This window comes from Acartia tonsa, chromosome 8, assembly GCF_053477335.1.
Source record: "Acartia tonsa isolate MP-2025a chromosome 8, ASM5347733v1, whole genome shotgun sequence".
In the NCBI taxonomy this organism is placed as follows: Eukaryota; Metazoa; Arthropoda; class Copepoda; order Calanoida; family Acartiidae; genus Acartia; species Acartia tonsa.
In genome coordinates this window covers 39,656,776-39,677,396 of record NC_137267.1, presented here as the reverse complement: position 1 = coordinate 39,677,396, position 20,621 = coordinate 39,656,776, and the positions used below count along the sequence as shown (strand labels likewise).

Here is a 20,621-nt window from a genome sequence, read left to right as displayed (position 1 = left end):
TCATTCCGGCATTCCATGCGTTGTAAAAGCATTAAATAAATATAAAAACTGTTGTTGCTTAAGTTTATATTTACAAAGCCAATTACGTCTTAAAAATTCTAGTGACTTCATCCCTAGGGACGAGCCTCAAGGGGCACTTGAAGAGGGGAAGGGGAAGTCAACCATCCCTCAACTGTAAATTTTAGTTTCAAAATAAAAGTAAAAAAATTGTAAGAGTGATATTTTTTTCTAGAAGCGACTTCTCTTGGAAGGTTGGTAGCATCCTTTCCCAAAAAATCCTGGATATGACGTGAAGCTACACTATAAAGGAGAATTATATCGGTTCAGCGGTCAGAGAGATCCTTTGGTAAAAACAGACAGATAGTTAGACATACATCCTGTAACTTTTACATAAGGATAGATGACTTTGACTGTACAAATCTGGTAAATTTAGGAAAACAGATAAATTTCAAGCAAATTAAAAAAAAAATGTTTTTTCAGTATTATAAAAGTTGAAAATGAGAATTGACAAAAAAAAGTTTTACAAATGACTCATTACATACAACAGGGAATAAACACGGACTTTAAGCCATGTTTACTTGTATAGTAGCTTTACCACCATTCTTTAACATTTAGTATGGTACAAAATATAAGGATTTTAAGTTAAAAGCAAAATATCTCTTAAATAGCTAGACGAAAAAAACAGTCTTTTGAAAGACATTTTATATTGGTCTTGGGACATTATTTTTCTTTTTTGACACTTTCCTACCCTTTAGAGGCGAAGCCAAATAGAGCTAGGGGCGAAGTCAAAATCATATGTAAATACTGTTGATTTAAGACTTAAACAAAATCTTATATTTGCTTATATTTAGTGTTTATTTTGGTATTGCTAAGGAGAAATACACACTCACACACAGACACACACGCACAAACTTACACAAACTCACACACACACAGTCAAGCAGTAACTTATTGTACTTTGAACGAACGTATAGAAAAGCATCGTAGCCACAGAACAAATATTTTATAGAATAGTTTGTGTTACAGAAAAATATTATTAAAACGTTTTCATCAATTCTGCTTTTGCATATATTATATTTTGATTCTGTATAGTTTTAAAAATATCAGATGTTTTTCCTGATCAATTTGGATTATAAAAATTGGCTTTTGCTGATCAATTACACATGAAGTTTTAATAGTTTATTTGACTAATAATTAACATCGGAATAATTAAGAATTTTAAGTATTTCAACATTTTATATTTAAGATTTAACGCTAATATAATAAATATGTTATATTTGTGTCTTGGGATAATTTTAGGCTATTTTTATTTTCCCATACCCTCCAACTACAAATAAAGATCCAGTAGTTCAGGGGCCGCACCATTTAGCCAATTCTAAGTTATATATACTCATAATACATATATTTATTGATCTAGCTACCATTCTACGATTCTGCCAATTGCTTCTCCATGATAAGGTGCAACCGTGTAGTTAAAAGTGGTTTGTGGGAGTCAAAAGCACTGAGGGGAGATACATGGGGAAAGTGGGGGTGTAGATCGGTGGTGGAAAGCATTAATAAAGCACCATGGAAATTATATTCAAATTTTGGACCTATATTGACTATACGTAAATGTGTTGCACCAGTAATCAAGTAAGATAGGGCATTATAATAGCCTAGAACCATCCAAAGACGTCCTATCTAAGAGCAATTCAACTTAATCATCCCAAGACCTATGCGAAACTTCCTTTACCAAATAGGTTCAGTGGTTAGAGTGGTCTTAACTGACAAACTTTATACAAGAGGATAATTTTAATTTATTAAAAATCATCCAAAATTTTACACTGAAAAAAAAGAGTATGATAATAAAAGGGAAGCAATGAACGGAGAAGGTTTACGAACTTACGGACGATGGTAACATACAATATAACAAAAAAATATTTTAACCAAAACGTAATATTTAAAAAAAGTGATAATAAGCATATAAGAAGTAAAGCAAAATTGAAAAAAAAGAACAATGTTCTGTTGTACAGTTTTTTTCTAAATAAAATGTTCGACATTGAGAGCAAAAAATACGTTTAGAAAGTATGTTTTTTTTGTGTCTTCATTTGATAAAAACTGAGTAGGCTCTGTACATTTGTGAGGGTCTTATCTCGGTGACTTACGACCGAACAGACATAATAGAATAATTATAGAATAGCATTGCTATTAAAAATCATAATCATAAAATTTTTCCAAAATTAGCTATCTAATATTTTTGCTGTACTTTACAAAAACCCTACGGACTTATTGATGGCCAAAAGCTTGGTTGTTACTTGCTATACTCAGTATTCTGTTGGCAGTGTGCAAGGAAAGAGGTCCCACTACCCCCGCCTGGTTATTATATCTCTTTCAGTTGCACCTGTAAAGCATAACATACATTCCTGGCAATATATTACAAATTTTATAAATCAAAATGTAAGTGAACAAGTTTTTTTGCAGTGTCACTAACTTATCAGTTTATTTAGCCTACGTCCGTTCGACGGTCTGTCACTAACGATTAAGTAAATTTATTTCATCTTCTTTGTTTAATGATGGATTTTAAAAAGATTATAATATTAAATTTACTTTATTAAATGAGTGATTTATTGATAATATCTGCCTAACTTCTAATAGTTACTTATCGCATCGTATTACAAACGTATTACATTTTAATATCCGCGGAAAGCTGACTTTAGTACGATGCGATAATTAAGTTTAATGATTTTAAAACAGCAATACTTATTTTAATTGAAAACTATTTCTGCTCAAAAAAATAAAATGCATTTTATAACTAAAAACAAGGATAATTTTATGTATTTATAGCTAAGCTTTGTTCATAGTCAAATAAGACAATAGACACATGGATCTAAAGGGATAAGACAAAGGCCGATGACTTTATGTACCACCCCAGTGATGATATACAAAATTACCTTCTGTGGATTACAATTAGTGGTTGATCCGTTTGGACACTCAACTTAATAAACCAACTAACCAAAATTCAATAATAATTCACAAAGTGGTAAACTAACGATTAAGGAAATATTATTATAAAACTTTGGGGATTAGTGTAATAAACAGCTAAATGTACCCTTCCTTTCTGAATACAACTGCCTAATTAAATATGGAATTTGGGTGTTTGTTTGATATATGCTTTGAGGGGCGCAGTCATTTTTACAACCAGCAGAAATACAACCAAAATTATAGTTATTCAGTAGTATCTGCTATAAATGCATCTAACAATGGCAATTATAAACAATTTACATACAAAAGCATCGCAACTAAAAAAAATACTCTACGTACAGACAGACATTCTTCAATTATAGAGTGGCGGCCTTACAGAAAAAAAAACTTGATTTTACTAATTGGAATTTTTTCTTGCATCACTTGATTGGTTTTATTTTCATTTTCTACTACTTTCTTATTATTACTTTCATTTGCGCATTTAATGAATTATATAAACAACCAGCTGCTTCGCCTAAAGCCTCTAGAGACCTTATTTTGAAAGAGCAATGGGGGTGGGGGGTGGTTACGAAGAATATCTTAAATCCATTCCATAAAGCTTTCTCAAAGGTCCAGCTATTTCTGAAATCGTTGGTAAACATTTAATCAATCTTTTACAAAATTAAAAATAAATTTTTAAAATCCACCATCAAACTAAGAATTATTTATTAAACTTTGTAATAAATAAAAAATATGTATGACCCAGCTAATAATGAATGTAGAATATACGTGAATATTATGACAGGGGAAAATTGCTAACAATTTAGCTTGCTAACATGGAACTAATTTATTATTCCGTTCATCTATTAGGAGGAGAGGATATGGGGTAAAGGGAGTGGAAGTAGGGAATTGTTATTTTAGCCCGCTGCGTGTTTCACTTTGTTAGATAACATTAAAATCTAGTGTAAGATCCAAGTAATAATATATATCCATTCAGCTAATCCATTATAATGCTCATCCAATAAGCATAATACATTATCAATATTGAATATAGTACAAATTACTGTTTTATATAACTAAACATTTTTTCATATTGTTGCTGCACTACTTTTAAAAATTCTCATCCTTGTTAACCTTATAGACAACTCTAAAAATATTCAAAAACTAAGTATGTTCATATTTTATTTTTTGACGGGAGATAAGATAATCTTTTGACCCACATATCATGTTTTTATTTATCTATCTATCTATAAATCTAGAAATATGCATTGTATTAAAGCAAAGTTACTCTATAATTGGCTCTTTTTAAGTTTGTGTTATTAAAATAGATTTTTGATAATTTAGCTATTCATCTAACTATATATCTATTAATTATTTAATTATCAATTCATTTAAATATATGTACTACTTTTTATCTCTCTAACAAAATACCTATCTGGCTAACTGTCTTTTACTGTTCATATATTTAAATATCTTTCTAACTTATATTTTATTAGTCATCTATTTTAATGTCTATCAATCTAATTTTCAATAAATTCAATATCAATCTTTCTATCCTTTATCTATCTGTCTGACCATCTATCTATCTGTTTGTTAAGGTAGACGTTAAGTAGCTGTCTGTGTCTGTATCTTCACTCAAATATTTGTCTATCTATCTATCTGACCAAGTATCTATCTTTCTATCCTTTATGTTTGTTTATTGGTGGTAAGGTATTGAGATTGTTATCTATCTGTGCCGGTATCTTCACTCAAATTTCTGTCTATCTATCTGACCATCTATTTAATTGATCATCTATTTCTCTATTTAGGAAGGTATTGAGTTTGATATCTGTCTGTGCCTGTATCTTCAGTCAAATTTATATCTATCTATCTATACATCTGTCTATCTAATTATCCTTTATTATCTATCTATTTCTCTATTTAGGAAGGTATTGAGTTTGATATCTGTCTGTGCCTGTATCTTCAGTCAAATTTCAGCCCTCGATATTGGAGCAGGTTGGTCAATTTTATTAGATTTTTTGGATCATGGAAAGAAAATGAAGTATAGATGTATAACCCAGACAACTACCTGGCTTAAGTGGGGAGGACCTTTTTAGTCTGCAAACAAATTGCTTTCTGCTCTTTTGTAGCGACTTGGCTTGTGTAATATTTTCGACGCTATTTGCTGATATTCAAAGACCCAATTAAAATTTGTATACCAAATCAATGCAAGGTTAAGAAATTTCTGACTTTAAGGCTAGCCTAGTAAATTTAATGGCTTATTTAGATAGATATGGCTTATAAACACAAATAAGTAAACATTCTTTCTTTCTCGCTAGTAAATAAAGAATATTAATGTTTATTTAATATAAATACAAGATAACTGGTAAAAACTAGCATTGAATTTTAATAGAGACTCTTAAATAGACATAAAGATATCATGTTACTCTAGAAATGTAGTTTGCCTTGAGAGAGAATATATTTTAGATCTTAAAATACAGGGTGTCTTAACCATTTTTGATAACTTGTGCACAGTCATAATTTTATTATCTTTGAGTGAAACAATTTTTAAAACTTTTTAAAATAAATCGCGCGATTTGAAAATTATATCATAGACTCTTTGTATGATCAAACATTGTTATTGATTGATAACTTTAGCATTGCTGATAAAAGATGTTAGAAAATGCTTTAGTCACCCTGTAGTAGATTAAGTTATTTAATCAGTAACTTAATCCTTGTTAAAACAATCTTCTATTCCTCAAGCCACTATTTCAAGGATTTTCACATTTATAAGTCAAACAAAGAAACAAACATTTGCACTCAAATTATAATTATGCTTCGCAACCATTAAAGGATTTATTGAATTACTACTGCTGTAACAAATGGCTGACCTTAAGAATTTTTATGAGCTATGCAATTAGAATTCATTAACTAAACCTTAATTAAGCCTAGGAACAAGGACAACTAAGTCCATTGGTAGGACAAAAAAGGTGAATGATCTCACTTAAGTTCTTTTGAGGGAATCCATTAAGTAAAAGGATATCTGTGTGTGTTTTTGTCTGTACCGAAGGACTTCACCAACCGCTGCAGCTATGGTTCTTTAAAATGTAGGTCCTGAGAAGGTTTATAACTATTTTAGGGAGGTTCCCTCCACCCTCCCAAGAGAAATCGTCCTTATATACATCTTTTACTCCTCCCTGTTTTTTTCAGAATCTTTTAAAAACCTAAAATGGGGATCCAATACGCACCTCAAATAAACACTCTAACCTATTTTTTCTTTATTCGCTTTGCTGTTAACTTATTCAAAAGTACGGATGCACGTACATACTCAAGTTATTGAGTATATTCCCTACTAATTATATAGCTTGCATTTAGCGCCTAAAGGTAATGTAAATTGCAGTATGTTAAAAAAATAATTTAATGTTCACTTTCCATTGCATTGGTTATTATTTTTTTGTTCAAATTAAAGTTATGTTTTTAAAACTTTTTTTATATAATAATATTTGGTTTGATATGAAATGCATCTGATTTTTGGGAATAATGGATTCTATGACAACACGGTACAAATTTATTATATCAATTATTTATCATCATAGTTTTTGTTAAGCTTGACCATGCTTCGCCTCTTATAGACATTATTACAATTGCAAATTCGCTTGGGTTTCATAATTGTACGATGATTTTGAGTAAAAGCATAATTAATTTGGCAATTTAATTACAATTTTGAAAAGATATTGATAGATTAATTATTAAATGTACTCTCTATTTAATGATAAACTTACGCGTTTACGCTCCTAAAGGCCTCTAGGGACAATTTAAATTTCCCGAGTTAAAGGGCCGAGTTACTCAACTCCATAATAAAAACAAAAAATCATAGGGATATAAAGGGGTAAGACAATGACTAATAACAGTTAAGGAGTTGAATCCATTTTTATAGAAGCAGAAATATAATCTATGATTATGGTTTGGACCCTCTAAAACTGTAATCTACCTTTCCACTTTCCCCTCTCTTGGTGAAGATATCTTCAACGCCGATACGATTTTTGAAATGTAAGATTCTACTTTCCCTTCTCTTGGTGAAGATATCTTCAACGCCGATACGATTTTTTAAATGTAAGATTCCACTTTCCCCTCTCTTGGTGAAGATATCTTCAACAAGAGAGGGGAAAGTGGAAGGGTAGATTACAGTTTTAGAGGGTCCAAACCATAATCATAGATTATATTTCTGCTTCTATAAAAATGGATTCAACTCCCTAACTGAATAAGTTGATGTACATCCTTCATGAGGATACACAAAATTACAACTTCAACTAAATGAACTAACCAATCAAAATTCAATAAAAGTCCCCAAGGTTGTTAAGTCAACGAATAAGAAAAGTTTTGGGACTAATGTAATAAACATAACTAATGTCCCCTCCCTCCCAATCAACTAGCAACAACAGACAGACATCCTGTTACTTTTATACGAGGATAACCAAAAAGTAAAAAAGACATTCTTTCCACAAGAAGCGTAGCAACAACAAGATAACAATATTCCTTCACGTGTTATTTATTTCTAATGCTGCGCTACTTATGTTCTTTATTCTTGTTTTTAATATCTTACAAACATTTATACATTTTATAATCAACTTTATGTCTAATAACTTATGAATTAAATTGACCATTAAATTTCAAGAATTGAGGAATAGAAAAATTTAAAAAAAATCAATCTCCCCCCCCCCCCAAAAAAAAAAAATAACTATATTTAAATTCTGCCTTTTGTAGCAACTTATTGGAAGGCAAAAAAAGTGTTGTAGAATTTTTAACCACCATTGTTCCTCTACTCCCTGATAAATTTATAATCTAAAAATCTATTATAAACAGGTTACTTATAAACCTTTTGTATGACCATATAACAGCTTTTTCTTTGTTAAACATTTTAGCTTTATATTTTCCTCATTTAAAAATAAATGATTTTTAATGCGCTAACAATGATTTTGTTTATAACTCTACACCAACTTAGCTGTATTATGTAAGTCTAGTGGTTGGATAAACCCCCTTAATTTTACTAGAGATTTGATAAACACCCTTCTGCACCCCTCTGTTTATAAGTATGTTGCTCATGTTTTCAATGTTGATTTTTAATTGTTTTTTAATTACGCATCTATTTATATATCTATCATCAATCTTTATATAAATATATCTATCCATCTATCATGTTTTCAATGTTAATTTTGAATCTATATATCATATCAACTATTCATCTATCTATCTAGGTGGTGTATATGATTCCCCTATGTCTACCGATATCTATGTCCGGCAGTATGGATATCTTTTTGGCGGCGGCAGAAGCGGATTTCTGGGGTTAAAAGCAATCCAGGTAAATTCTGCCTAATTTTTGCAAATCAGTTGTAAAAGACAATATTGGTATATGAGCAGTCTCAAAATTTAATCGCTTTATCTTGAATAAGAGCCGAGAAAATCACGTTTACCCCTAAACATTTTTATCGGATATACATACAGACAGATGGACATTTTGAATTATAGATTTGTTTCTCTAATGAGAAGTTCAAACCACACTGACTCCTAAATTTTGATAGTGATATTTGCCTACCTATTAGGTCTATTACCCTAATCTAAAAGACCTAACATTTAGGATATTAATATACGAAGATTTATAGATGCTAACTTTTAAATTTATATTTTATTTTTTCTATTATTTCCAACTGAAACAGGACATGCTGTATTACTTTTTGTTAGTCCCAATTACAATTAGGTTTAAGATGCCATGACTATTTAATGAGGTGTTTTCACCATGACCTTAAATAGCATGACTTGTTTAACATGCTAAGTGCGCATCTACTAAAGGCAAATTATAGTATAGATAATTATTTTTGTGTCTATAGAAGTTAAGTAATTTGGTTATACTTTTGAGATGTATTCTACATTTGCAAAAAAATTTAGAAAATTTTAGTGGGATTGTGAAAGCACCATGAAAGGAACTGAATAATTTGCATTAACATCCTTCTTTCCTCTTCCTTCCCGGAGTACCTTCACATCCACACATGGAAAATCAAATTATCAGATTATTAGTATCGTATTTTATTACAACAGCGCAAACACCATCTTTCTCTTAGCTTTACTATAATGGATGTAGATCGAATATACGTGGATATTATGACAGGTGAAATATTGTCGTCAATTTAGCTTGCTAACATGGAACTCATTTATTGGTCAGTTCGCTTATCTAGTAGAAAGGGAGGGAATGGGGCAAAGAGGGTTTATATTTCCCTTTCTTAGAGAACATAAAATTATGATGTAAGATCCAAGTAATCATATATCCATTTTTAGTATCGTCTCATTGAACACTCCATCTTATTCATTTGCTATTGAGTCTTTTTGCAAATAAATGGCACCATTCGGTTGTGAATGCACACCCTACTTTGCATGTGCATAATTGTTAGTAGCGCAGCTACTCTATAATAAAATTTTCAAGTTTCATACTAGGGACAATAAAAAAAGATGAAAGTTGTGGTCTATAATCAGGTGCTCCTCATCACAAAAATAATTAATGTATTACAAGGGTTGATTGTTGGGTGTTATTTTGTTATTGAAAATTTAATAAGTTAAGATAATTGTTTTTAGAGTAACTATCTTATTAATTTATTTATTGTCTAATGTTAAGATTTTAAATATGTAATGAATCAACAAAATTAAATGTGAATTAAAGCTGTTACATTTAATCATCCTATCATCCTTGTTGAAAAAGCATACGCAAAATTCCTTGCCATTTATATTTGCTTTGTATTCTAATTTGACATACATGTATGTATAAATATATTCTCTAAATATGTGCGCAGAAATAGGTGCGGTTGTCAGAGATACAGGGGTTTGGTAAACATATTTTTTTCCAGAATCCAGTATACGACAATTAATTTATCATTAATTAGATCTTACACCAGAGTATCATGTACTCAAGTAAAGTGAAACTTGTATCTAGTTAAAATAATCAGTCCAATCCAATCCATACCCAACCCCTCCCCTCCTACTTGATGAACAAACTGACCAATAAGTGATGTTCATGTAAGCAACCTAAGTTGATTACAATTTTATCTTGTCAAAATATCCACAAATATTTTTTATCTATTTGTATATAGTTAATCAGTCGTTCGCTCCCTCATGCTATATATTTTTTTTCTTTTTACTCAGGTTTTGTGATTTTCTTATATTTTTCATATCCTTCTTTCTCAATGTATTTTTTCATGACCATGGAACAACTGCCATAAATCATAACTTAGCTGGTTTATTTATCCATGTCTTTTTTGTGCTTCGCTAATAATGGATATTGTCCTCCTTGATATCTAATCTCTTATCGAGTAGAGTTGATAAAAATAGCATTTTAGATCACCTACCCATAGTTTACTTGTTATCTTGCTTGATAAACTACTACGGTAAAAGTAACATAGCAACAAAATAATTGTCTTATCCCTTATGATCCTTACATTTCTAGTACTGATAAATGTCAGAGATCTAAAGGGATAAGACAATAACCAACAAATTGATGTAAATCTCCAACCTTGATACACAAAATTACCCTTTCTGTACATTACAATTAGTGTTTGAGACTTTTGTACCTTTAATTTATGAACCACCTAATCTATATTCAATACAAGTCCCAAAAGTTGTTATCCAACGAATAAGAATACGTAATTATAAAACTTTGGGGAATAGTGTAATAAACATCCCAATATCCCCTCCCTCCCTGAATGTTCATATTTGATTTTACAGGAATGTTCATTGTATGTATCCATTATACCGAAAGATTTGAAATCGATTAGACGACATTGACATTCTAAATTTGGGATCATCGCTAACTGTTACTACTGTAATACTGGTCAGACATGCCTCATATTAAGACAATCTTCGCTTTTAAACTCTAATGGTCAAACAAGCTTTTTTCAATTGAATTTTATTTCTGAAACAATCTAAAGATAGCATCCTGGGAAAGGGACGAATTTTCAAATTTTAATACATCTTAAATAAGGTTAATATATAACATTACCCATTATGTAGATTAAAATTATTGGTTGATTCGTTTGGACACTACCTATTTGAAATAAACAAACAAGCCCAAAGCTTTTGAGTCAACGAATCAATTTATATAAACTATTCTTAGTTGTCTTTATCTAATAATAATTTAGAATTCCCACAAAAAAAACATTATTAAAACAAAGAAATAATTAACTTTAAAACAATTTTAGGGTGTTTATTCATTCTGTACATGTACCTTTTTTCAAATTAGTAAAACCCCAAATTAGCACAATATTTCAACAACTTTAAGTTTTATTCTCATTGTTAAAGAATTTATTGGTTTTTGCCAGGAAGAAAAGCTGTTTATACTAGTCCCGAAAGATTTATAATAACGTTTTTTATTCTTTGGCTAAACAATTTTGGGAACTTTTAATGAAATTCGATTAGCTGGCTAATTAAGTTTAGCGTCCAAACATTTCAATCACTAATTGTATTATATATAAAGTGGAATTTTGGAGATATGGAGAATCACATCAATCTATCGGCCCTTTAGATCCCAGGGTGTTGTGCTATTTGCGAATGTGAACTCTATTTGATGATAGAATAGTTATGCGGAAGTGAATGTATACCAATATTTAACATCTGAACTCACATGTAAAAGATGCAAAGCGTTAGTCTAGACTTTAGCAATGCAATTATAAATAAGCAAAGATGAATATACCCATAAGTAGCGAAGCACAAAAAATCATGGGATGGACAAACGGACAAAGTGAGTTAATATAGACTAAATGTTAAAAAAGAAAGAGAGAGACAATGCAAAAACTTTAATATAATCACCTTACCTATATAAAAAGTTTATGTCTCTTAAAGCATGACCGACAGACAGACGGACAAAACAAAGTATAGACTAGATTTGTATAAGTCAAAGAATCTCCACTTAAAAGTTCAGCTGCCTATCTTCAATAGCAGTGAGTAAAAACACATTTACCCGTTAAGGACTGACTGAAGGAAACATAAAGTAAATTACATTGTAGCTTCGCTACTATCAAGGACAAGTTTACATGATAGATAAGATAGAAAAGTATTTTACATCAATTGATTAAGGCACCGTAAATCAAATTCAAGAATGTATTTTTCTTATAAACTGAATTCTATGAACACTATGATTGACTGTTTTTGCTTTTATACCTATGAGCTTCGCTACTAATAGATGTTGCTATCCTTTTTTCCATTATTTTCAGTCAAAATAATTGATCAATAACGATATAATAATTAATTGGGAAAATAAAACTGTTATTTTTTTCAATCCATCACTCAGACAATCAATCATTAAACAAATTTATGTATGTATATACTTTGACAGGAAGGGATATTTTATTGAAAGAAAATCTATTTTAACTTCTTTTATTCTTAATTCATTACTCTAGCCAAAATATTAATGTTTTTGCTTGTTGACTATGAGGGTTTGGGTTTCAGTTCGACCAAAATTATTTATTTTTCAGTAACATTTTGATTTTAAGCTTGTTTATTATAAAAGAAAAAAAAAAATCGGGTATAGTCTCTTTCGTGGCAACGCCCCTTAAGGGGCGATTCGTCGTATCGTATCTTTAAATTACTTTTAATAGGTTATTTTAGGTTAGGTTATATTGGGTTAGGTGATTGCCCCGCTACTGTGAAAATACAAAGAATCGTCCCTTAAGGGGCGTTGTCACGAAAGGGACTATACCCAAAAATTCTAACAGAAAATAGTTTTTCTTCAGATACGATATACCTCCTTTGATTCAAAAGATTACTGTACAAAAATGGATATATTATTACTTTGATCTTACACCAGATTTCCCTGTTCTCTAATAAAGTGAAACACACAGCGGGCTGACATAAACTAACCAATAATCGCGTTCAATGGTAATATTCTACATCCATTTGTACAAATATCTTGAGAATATTTCATTTTTACTGTAATTTTTGGCTTTTTCTATCGTAGTTTTATTCTTAGGGACAGTTTTAAAACAAAAATGCTTCAGATTTAATTTTTCAAGTGATGAAGCTACTTTCTAAGCCCAACGTGTCTGTTTAAGTAAGTTATTGGATTTGTATATTTAATTTATCAGTTTTTGTCTGTAGCTTAAGATTTCAATAACTAATAAACCAATTGAGTTCTCCAATTTCGGGAAGTTTTGCATAAATCCCGGCCCGGAACATTTCAGTTGCCTATTTTATATTTAGATTTAGTTTTATATCTGAACTTCTGTGGCTAGTTATCTATAAAATTAATAAGATATATTTGTTTCATGTTCTACATGCATTTATTAACCTTATTGATTAAAAAATAGCTTTGCTATATTTTTTTTTTTTTAATAAGTATATTATTGTTAAAACTGTTCTTGATAGTGGGAAAACCTTTAGATGAATAATTGGTTAATTAAAATTAAAACTCTTTGTTCGGTTAATTCACAAAACTGAAAAATATTACACAAACATAATAGCAAAAATATAAAGGATCTAAGCCATTCGAATGGCCCGCCCGCAAAGTGTTAAAAAACTACTGCTAGGGATTATCTAATGTAAAGCGACTGCGTTTTTTGGTAAAACCAACATAACAATTTTAAAGTAGCTTTGCTATTTATTTTAAAGTCACTACATACAATGCACATTCTTTGTTCCAACATAAACTTGCTTTTTTCGTTCATTAAGCTCGATGATACTAAAGTATGTAAAAGTATATCAAATTACATTTAAAGGCTAACCTAACCTGTACCTAACCCTATTCTGATAATTATTTTTTGGCGAAGGAGTTATTCCGACCCCCCCCCCCCCCCCCCCCACCCCACCAATGCTATCTCGAAAACCAAAGTTGTTCAAAATAAAAAAAAATCGTAAAATTGATTTAGTTGCACCGTTATTTAAAACGGCGATAACGGTAGAAATCCTATTTTTTTCATCAAATTGCTATATTAAAAAGGCATTTCATATTAAGGCTTTTTAATCATTCTGATCTTTACGTCCATACGTTGAGTTTTTATCTTTTTTTCATATTTCTGGCAATGATCTCTGAGCCTAAATTTTGTGGATATTGTCATCCTTGTTTCCATTAAAGCTGCATAAAAGACCACTATTATTAAATAACCGTGAATGGGCAGTGCGCCTAATTGTAAAAATAAATAAATGTTATAAAAGCCTTTTGTCTTATTGTTTGCAAACAGTATTTTTACGACTCATGTTTTATAAATTATAAGAAAAAAAGAATGTAGGTACTTTTTAAAGCTTTGAGTTTGTATACTTTTGCTTTATATGTTGATTTGTCTGTTATTTTAGGTGATTGCTGGTTATAATTTAAAAAAGGGCATATACTCCTCCGTGATTTTACTCTTTTTACAGAGAGAGAGAGAGAGAGAGAGAGAGAGAAAGAGAGAGACAGAGTGACAGAGAGGGGGGTCAAGAATGGGCTGTTGATCACACAAGTTCCAAAACTTTTAAAATAATGTTTTCTTACTAGTTGGCTTAATAATTTTGGAGACTTTTGTGAATTTAAATGGGTTAATTCATTAAGTTAACTGTTCAAACTTTTAAACCACTATTTATAATCTACAGAAGGGGAAATCTTGTGTATCATCATTGGTTATGTACATCAATATAGCCCTTTGAATTCCTGCTTTTTTTTTATCTTTTTCTTTCCTTCTAATTCCCATCTCCACCCCTTCTCTTACAAGTTCATTTCTGTTTCTTCCCTCTCCCTTCTGATTTGGAATTACTAATGATTTTTTTCTTCAAATTAAAATTTAATCTTTTAAAGTATTTATTAACACGTGTTTAACTTAATTAATTAAAAAGTTATTATTCATGTAACTAAGTAAAATTATGAAAATTTAGAAGAAAAAAAATGATTCATTAATTATCAAATTTTTATAAACTAAATTTTCCTTAGTTTTTGCCTTTCTCATTCATTTTCGAATGGAAAAATGGCAAAAAAACTGCATTTTGTCGTCTCATTTTTTTCATAAAATTATCAAAATGAAACTTCTCTATTATTTACCTGTGCGTCTTTAAGACACTATTTTTTTCTTTACTAGCATAGCAACTCAATTGCTAAGTATGGTTTATGTCCTTTATGGAAAATTCTAAATATTGTCTGAACATAAAGTGATCAAATCTAAATGAATTATTGAATAATTATATTGATTATTTGACAATAACTGCATTTTACCCTTTTTTGTCTTGGAAAGCCTTGCTAAGCTTGTTTGCAATATTACTTAAGAAATAATGCAAATGGACATAATTGACATTGTTATAATGACGAAATTCTATAGAAAAATTGTCCATGGTTAATTTTTTCTTTTTAATATTTTGATATAATGTCAGATGGGAATTTTGAAAGTATGCTAATCACTTAATTACAATCTAGTTGCATTATATCTATCTATCTTTCTAACTTTCTATCTATCTATCTATCTATCTATCTATCTATCTATCTATCTATCTATCTATCTATCTATCTATCTATCTATCTATCTATCTATCTATCTATCTATCTATCTATCTATCTATCTATCTATCTATCTATCTATCTATCTATCTATCTATCTATCTATCTATCTATCTATCTATCTATCTATCTATCTATCTATCTATCTATCTATCTATCTATCTATCTATCTATCTATCTATCTATCTATCTATCTATCTATCTATCTATCTATCTATCTATCTATCTATCTATCTATCTATCTATCTATCTATCTATCTATCTATCTATCTATCTATCTATCTATCTATCTATCTATCTATCTATCTATCTATCTATCTATCTATCTATCTATCTATCTATCTATCTATCTATCTATCTATCTATCTATCTATCTATCTATCTATCTATCTATCTATCTATCTATCTATCTATCTATCTATCTATCTATCTATCTGGTTCCATCGGAATTCCTCCCACACGGGATTCCTCCCACTGAATTCCTCCCACGGGATTCCTCCCAAACGGGATACCTCCCACACGGGATTCCTCCCACACGGGATCCCTCCCACGGGATTCCTCCCACACGGGATCCCTCCCACGGGATTCCTCCCAAACGGGATCCCTCCCACGGGATTCCTCCCAAACGGGATACCTCCCACGGTATTCCTCCCACACGGGATCCCTCCCACGGGATTCCTCCCAAACGGGATACCTCCCACGGTATTCCTCCCACACGGGATCCCTCCCACGGGATTCCTCCCAAACGGGATACCTCCCACGGTATTCCTCCCACACGGGATCCCTCCCACAGGATTCCTCCCAAACGGGATACCTCCCACGGTATTCCTCCCACACAGGATCCCTCCCACGGGATTCCTCCCAAACGGGATACCTCCCACGGTATTCCTCCCACATGGGATCCCTCCCACGGGATTCCTCCCAAACGGGATACCTCCCACGGTATTCCTCCCACACGGGATACCTCCCATTGTATTCCTTCCACACGGGATCCCTCCCACGGTATTCCTCCCACACGGGACTCCTCCTAAAAATGTTTAAATTTTTCCCATTTTCAATTTTTCAGGGTGGGGTGACCTTCCACACCCCTGTAAAAAAAAATTTGTTTAAATTTTTTTTTTTTCATTTTAAAATTTTCGAGAGGGGGTCACCTTCCACACCCCCTTACAAAAAATGTTTTTCACATTTTTTTTTCTTTTCATTTTCAATTTTGTTGAGAGTGTGGTGACTTCCTACATCCCCAAAAAAAATTTGTATTCAAATTTTTTTTTTTTCATTTAAAAATTTTTGGGGGTGGGGTGACCTTCCACACCCCCCTAAAATTTTTTTTTTTCTTTCACTTTCAAATTTTTGGGGTTGGGGTGACCTCCCACACTTCCATAAAAAATTTTTTTCAAATTTTAAATTTTTTTATTTTTGAGGGTGGGATGACCTTCCACACCCCCCCAAAAAATTTTTTTTTCTATTTTCAATTTTGTTGAGGGTGGGGTGACCTCCAACACCCCCAAAAAAAATTTTTTTCAAAATTTTATTTTCCTTCATTTTCAAATTTTAAACTTTTCAGGGGGATGGGGTAACCACCCACATTCCCCTGAAAAATTTTTCAAATTTATATTTATTGCCATTTAAAATTTTTTTATTATTTGAAAAAAAAAATTTTAGGGGGGTGTTGGAGGTCACCCCAACCCAAAAAATTTTAAATCCAGAAAAGAAATAAAATTTTAGGGAGGTGTGGAAGGTTACCTTACAACCGAAAAATTGAAAATGGAAAAAGAAAAAAATTTGAAGAAAAAAAATTTTTAGGGGGGTGTGGAAGGTCATCCCACCCCTGAAAATGAAAAAAAAAAATTTGAAAAAAAATTTTTATGGAAGTGTTGGAGGTCACCCGAACCCAAAAAATTTGAAAATGAAAGAAAAAAAAATTTTTAGGGGGTTGTGGAAGGTCACCCCACCCCGAAAAATTTTAAAATGAAAAAAAATATCTGAATAAAATTTTTTTTTGGTGTGTGGGAGGTCACCCCACCCTCAACAAAATTGAAAATGGAAAAAAAAAAATTTGAAAAAAAATATTTTTTAGGGGGGTGTGAGAGGTCATCCCACCCCGAAAATCTTAAAATGAAAAAAAAAAATATTTGAAAAAAAATTTTATGGAGGTGTGGAAGGTCACCCCACCCCAAAAAATTTAAAAATGAAAAAAAAAAATGTGAAAAATTATTTTTTACGGGGGTGTGGAAGGTCACCCCACCCTGAAAAATTGTAAATGGGAAAAAATTGAAACATTTTTAGGAGGAGTCCCATGTGGGAGGAATACCGTGGGAGGGATCCCGTGTGGGAGGAATACTGTGGGAGGTATCCTGTTTGGGAGGAATCCCGTGGGAGGGATCCCGTGTGGGAGGAATACCGTGGGAGGTATCCCGTTTGGGAGGAATCCCGTGGGAGGGATCCCGTGTGGAAGGAATACCGTGGGAGGTATCCCATGTGGGAGGAATTCCGTGGGAGGGATCCCGTGTGGGAGAAATACCGTGGGAGGTATCCCGTTTGGGAGGTATCCCATTTGGGAGGAATCCCGTGGGAGGGATCCCGTGTGGGAGGAATACCGTGGGAGGTATCCCGTGTGGGAGGAATTCCGTGGGAGGGATCCCGTGTGGGAGGAATACCGTGGGAGGTATCCCGTGTGGGAGGAATACCGTGGGAGGTATCCCGTGTGGGAGGAATTCCGTGGGAGGGATCCCGTGTGGGAGGAATACCGTGGGAGGTATCCCGTTTGGGAGGAACCCCGTGGGAGGTATCCCGTTTGGGAGGAATCCCGTGGGAGGGATCCCGTGTGGGAGGAATACTGTGGGAGGGATCCCGTGTGGGAGGAATACCGTGGGAGGTATCCCGTTTGGGAGGAATCCCGTGGGAGGGATCCCAGTTGGGAGGAATCCTGTGTGGGAGGAGTCCCGTGTGGGAGGAATACCGTGGGAGGGATCCCGTTGGGAGGAATCCAGTGGGAGGAATTCCGTGGGGAGGAATCCCGTGACTACCATCTATCTATCTATCTATCTATCTATCTATCTATCTATCTATCTATCTATCTATCTATCTATCTATCTATCTATCTATCTATCTATCTATCTATCTATCTATCTATCTATCTATCTATCTATCTATCTATCTATCTATCTATCTATGTAGGAGAGTCAAGATAAATTCCACAAGTACCACGCTCCCTCCCTGCCCAGAAACTTTGCTGAAATTAGCAGACCAAAGGTATTATATAATTTACTGCGTTAATTAGTAAACTGTGAGATAGTTGTACACATTGCAAGAATGTAGGGATGTGACAATGGATAAAAAGTTACTCTTTTGATTGCATTCGATATTGGCTACCAGATCAAAGCTACTTTTTTATAATATTAACGATTTAAAAAGTCTTTGGAAATCTCGAGATGATCTCTTAAAAATCAATGTAGAATCCCGACCTTACGAGGTAGGGTAAGTTTCAACTCAAACTTGATGTTTTTTTTTTCTTCTTCAGAATGCCGTTGAGTTGTCACCCCTGATGGTAGAGTCTGCCCAGAAAGCCAAGCCCGTCATGTTTCACAGATTTATGGCCGTACCTTGAACCATCACATATCACAAACACAAACAAATTAGTTAACCTGTGTTATTTAACCAAAAAGACATCAGTGAATAATGAAGAATAAATTTATAAAGTGCCATTTTGGCTTCAAATTAAAATTTAAGAAAAAATGTGCTTTAAGTTTTAATTAAAATATTAAAATTGTGATGTGTTTTTTTTAGCGCAAATTTGAGCCATAAAGTACAAGTATTAACATGTAGTATTTTAATAATGCAAATTTTACTTTGTTATAAGTAAAACTTTGTTTTTTTAATGATGCTATGAAATTATTAAATTTGTATGTTTGTAGAATAAGATAATTCCTACTGCCTGGTTTTAAATATATACATTTATTATTTATGTTTTTGTTTGAGTATTTTTATAATTGCGCAGCTTCTCTATAAATAGGGCCTGTCCGAACATCCGTCTGTCTGTCAGACAGCGTAAGTAAGAAGTCACAAAACACTCCTACCTAATGCAATTATTGATGTTAGATATGAAAAAATTGTCATTCCAATTTCATCAAAATTCATAAAAAAAAATGATAGAGGGGGGGGAGACAGGCCCACCGTTTTTTTCGTGTTACTTATTTACTTTAGGTTAAAGTTTATATTGGTTATGGGTAGGGTAAGTAAACTGTAAGTATTGGCCCTGCAGGATTACAAAGCTTTTAAATTTAATTGGCATTTAGAATAGCTACGCTATTGAAATTGTGAGAGAAATGAGTCATTTGGGAATGAAACTAAATGCTTAGGATCTCTATAAGCAACTGGCTACCTCAATGTCTCTTCTACTCAAGGTCATTCTTTTTTATTTTATCCTAATATAAAAGTAACAGGATCCCAGGTACCGTAGGATCTTGCTAACCGCAAAATAGATATCAAAATTAAATTTCCCGTCGTTTAAAGAAACAATCATGACGGTCAGACTGCCTTATTGCAGGTTTTAGGCTATTTAAAAAAAAATTTACGTATTTTTCCATATCCTTGGTGTATATGGACCGTGTTCATAAAACTTTGGGTACTTGTACAAGTTACTGCTAAATTTCCCTCTCTCCCAGGAAATATCAAAGAAAATACAAAGAAATTGAGGAAATCTTCACAATAAATATAAATCTAGCACATTTTACATCTTAAAATAAATCTTGGAGTTATTACAGACAGACAGACATTTAAAATTGTAGTTCCAAAACTTGAAATAATTAATGATAGATTATTTCTAATCCTTACAATTTGAATCAATTTTCTAAAATGTGATGAAAGTTGAAGCGTAAACAAAAGAAAAATCTAAAGGTCAGCTTCCTAAGAACTAAATCCTACCATATAAAGTCAGGGAGTAAGGGAGGGGACAATGGGCAGTTAATTCAATTTTATAGTTGTGACCCTTTAAGGTTGGAAACCCAGATATTTCCAGATAAAACAAGTATTTGCAATATAGCAACCTTTAGTGGAAAATTTTGATTTATTGAATTGTTTTTAATTCAAAATGCACCATCCTTAAACTGATGCTTTACTACAAGCCTTTGATTCTAGAGATCAAAACCCTTGTTTACAATTCATTTTCATAATTGTTATTATTTAAACTTCGGAAAATTAAGGAAACATA

General features: G+C 32.1%; 1 protein-coding gene across 1 annotated transcript; it reads left to right on the top strand.

The window, feature by feature from the left end:
* Positions 1-2,301: 2,301 nt before the first annotated feature.
* Positions 2,302-19,376, top strand: LOC145326932 (uncharacterized). Its single transcript, XM_080170380.1, has 5 exons — positions 2,302-2,436; positions 4,865-4,935; positions 8,175-8,278; positions 18,590-18,664; positions 18,933-19,376. Coding segments are annotated over exons 1-5 (339 nt in total). The 5' UTR covers positions 2,302-2,434; the 3' UTR covers positions 19,020-19,376.
* The last annotated feature ends 1,245 nt before the right edge of the window (positions 19,377-20,621 follow it).

Coding starts and splice junctions, on each gene's coding strand:
- LOC145326932 (XM_080170380.1), top strand. Junction 8,279..18,589: donor TGGGGTTAAAAGCAATCCAG/GTAAATTCTGCC, acceptor CTATCTATGTAG/GAGAGTCAAGATAAATTCCA. Junction 18,665..18,932: donor CTGAAATTAGCAGACCAAAG/GTATTATATAAT, acceptor TTTCTTCTTCAG/AATGCCGTTGAGTTGTCACC.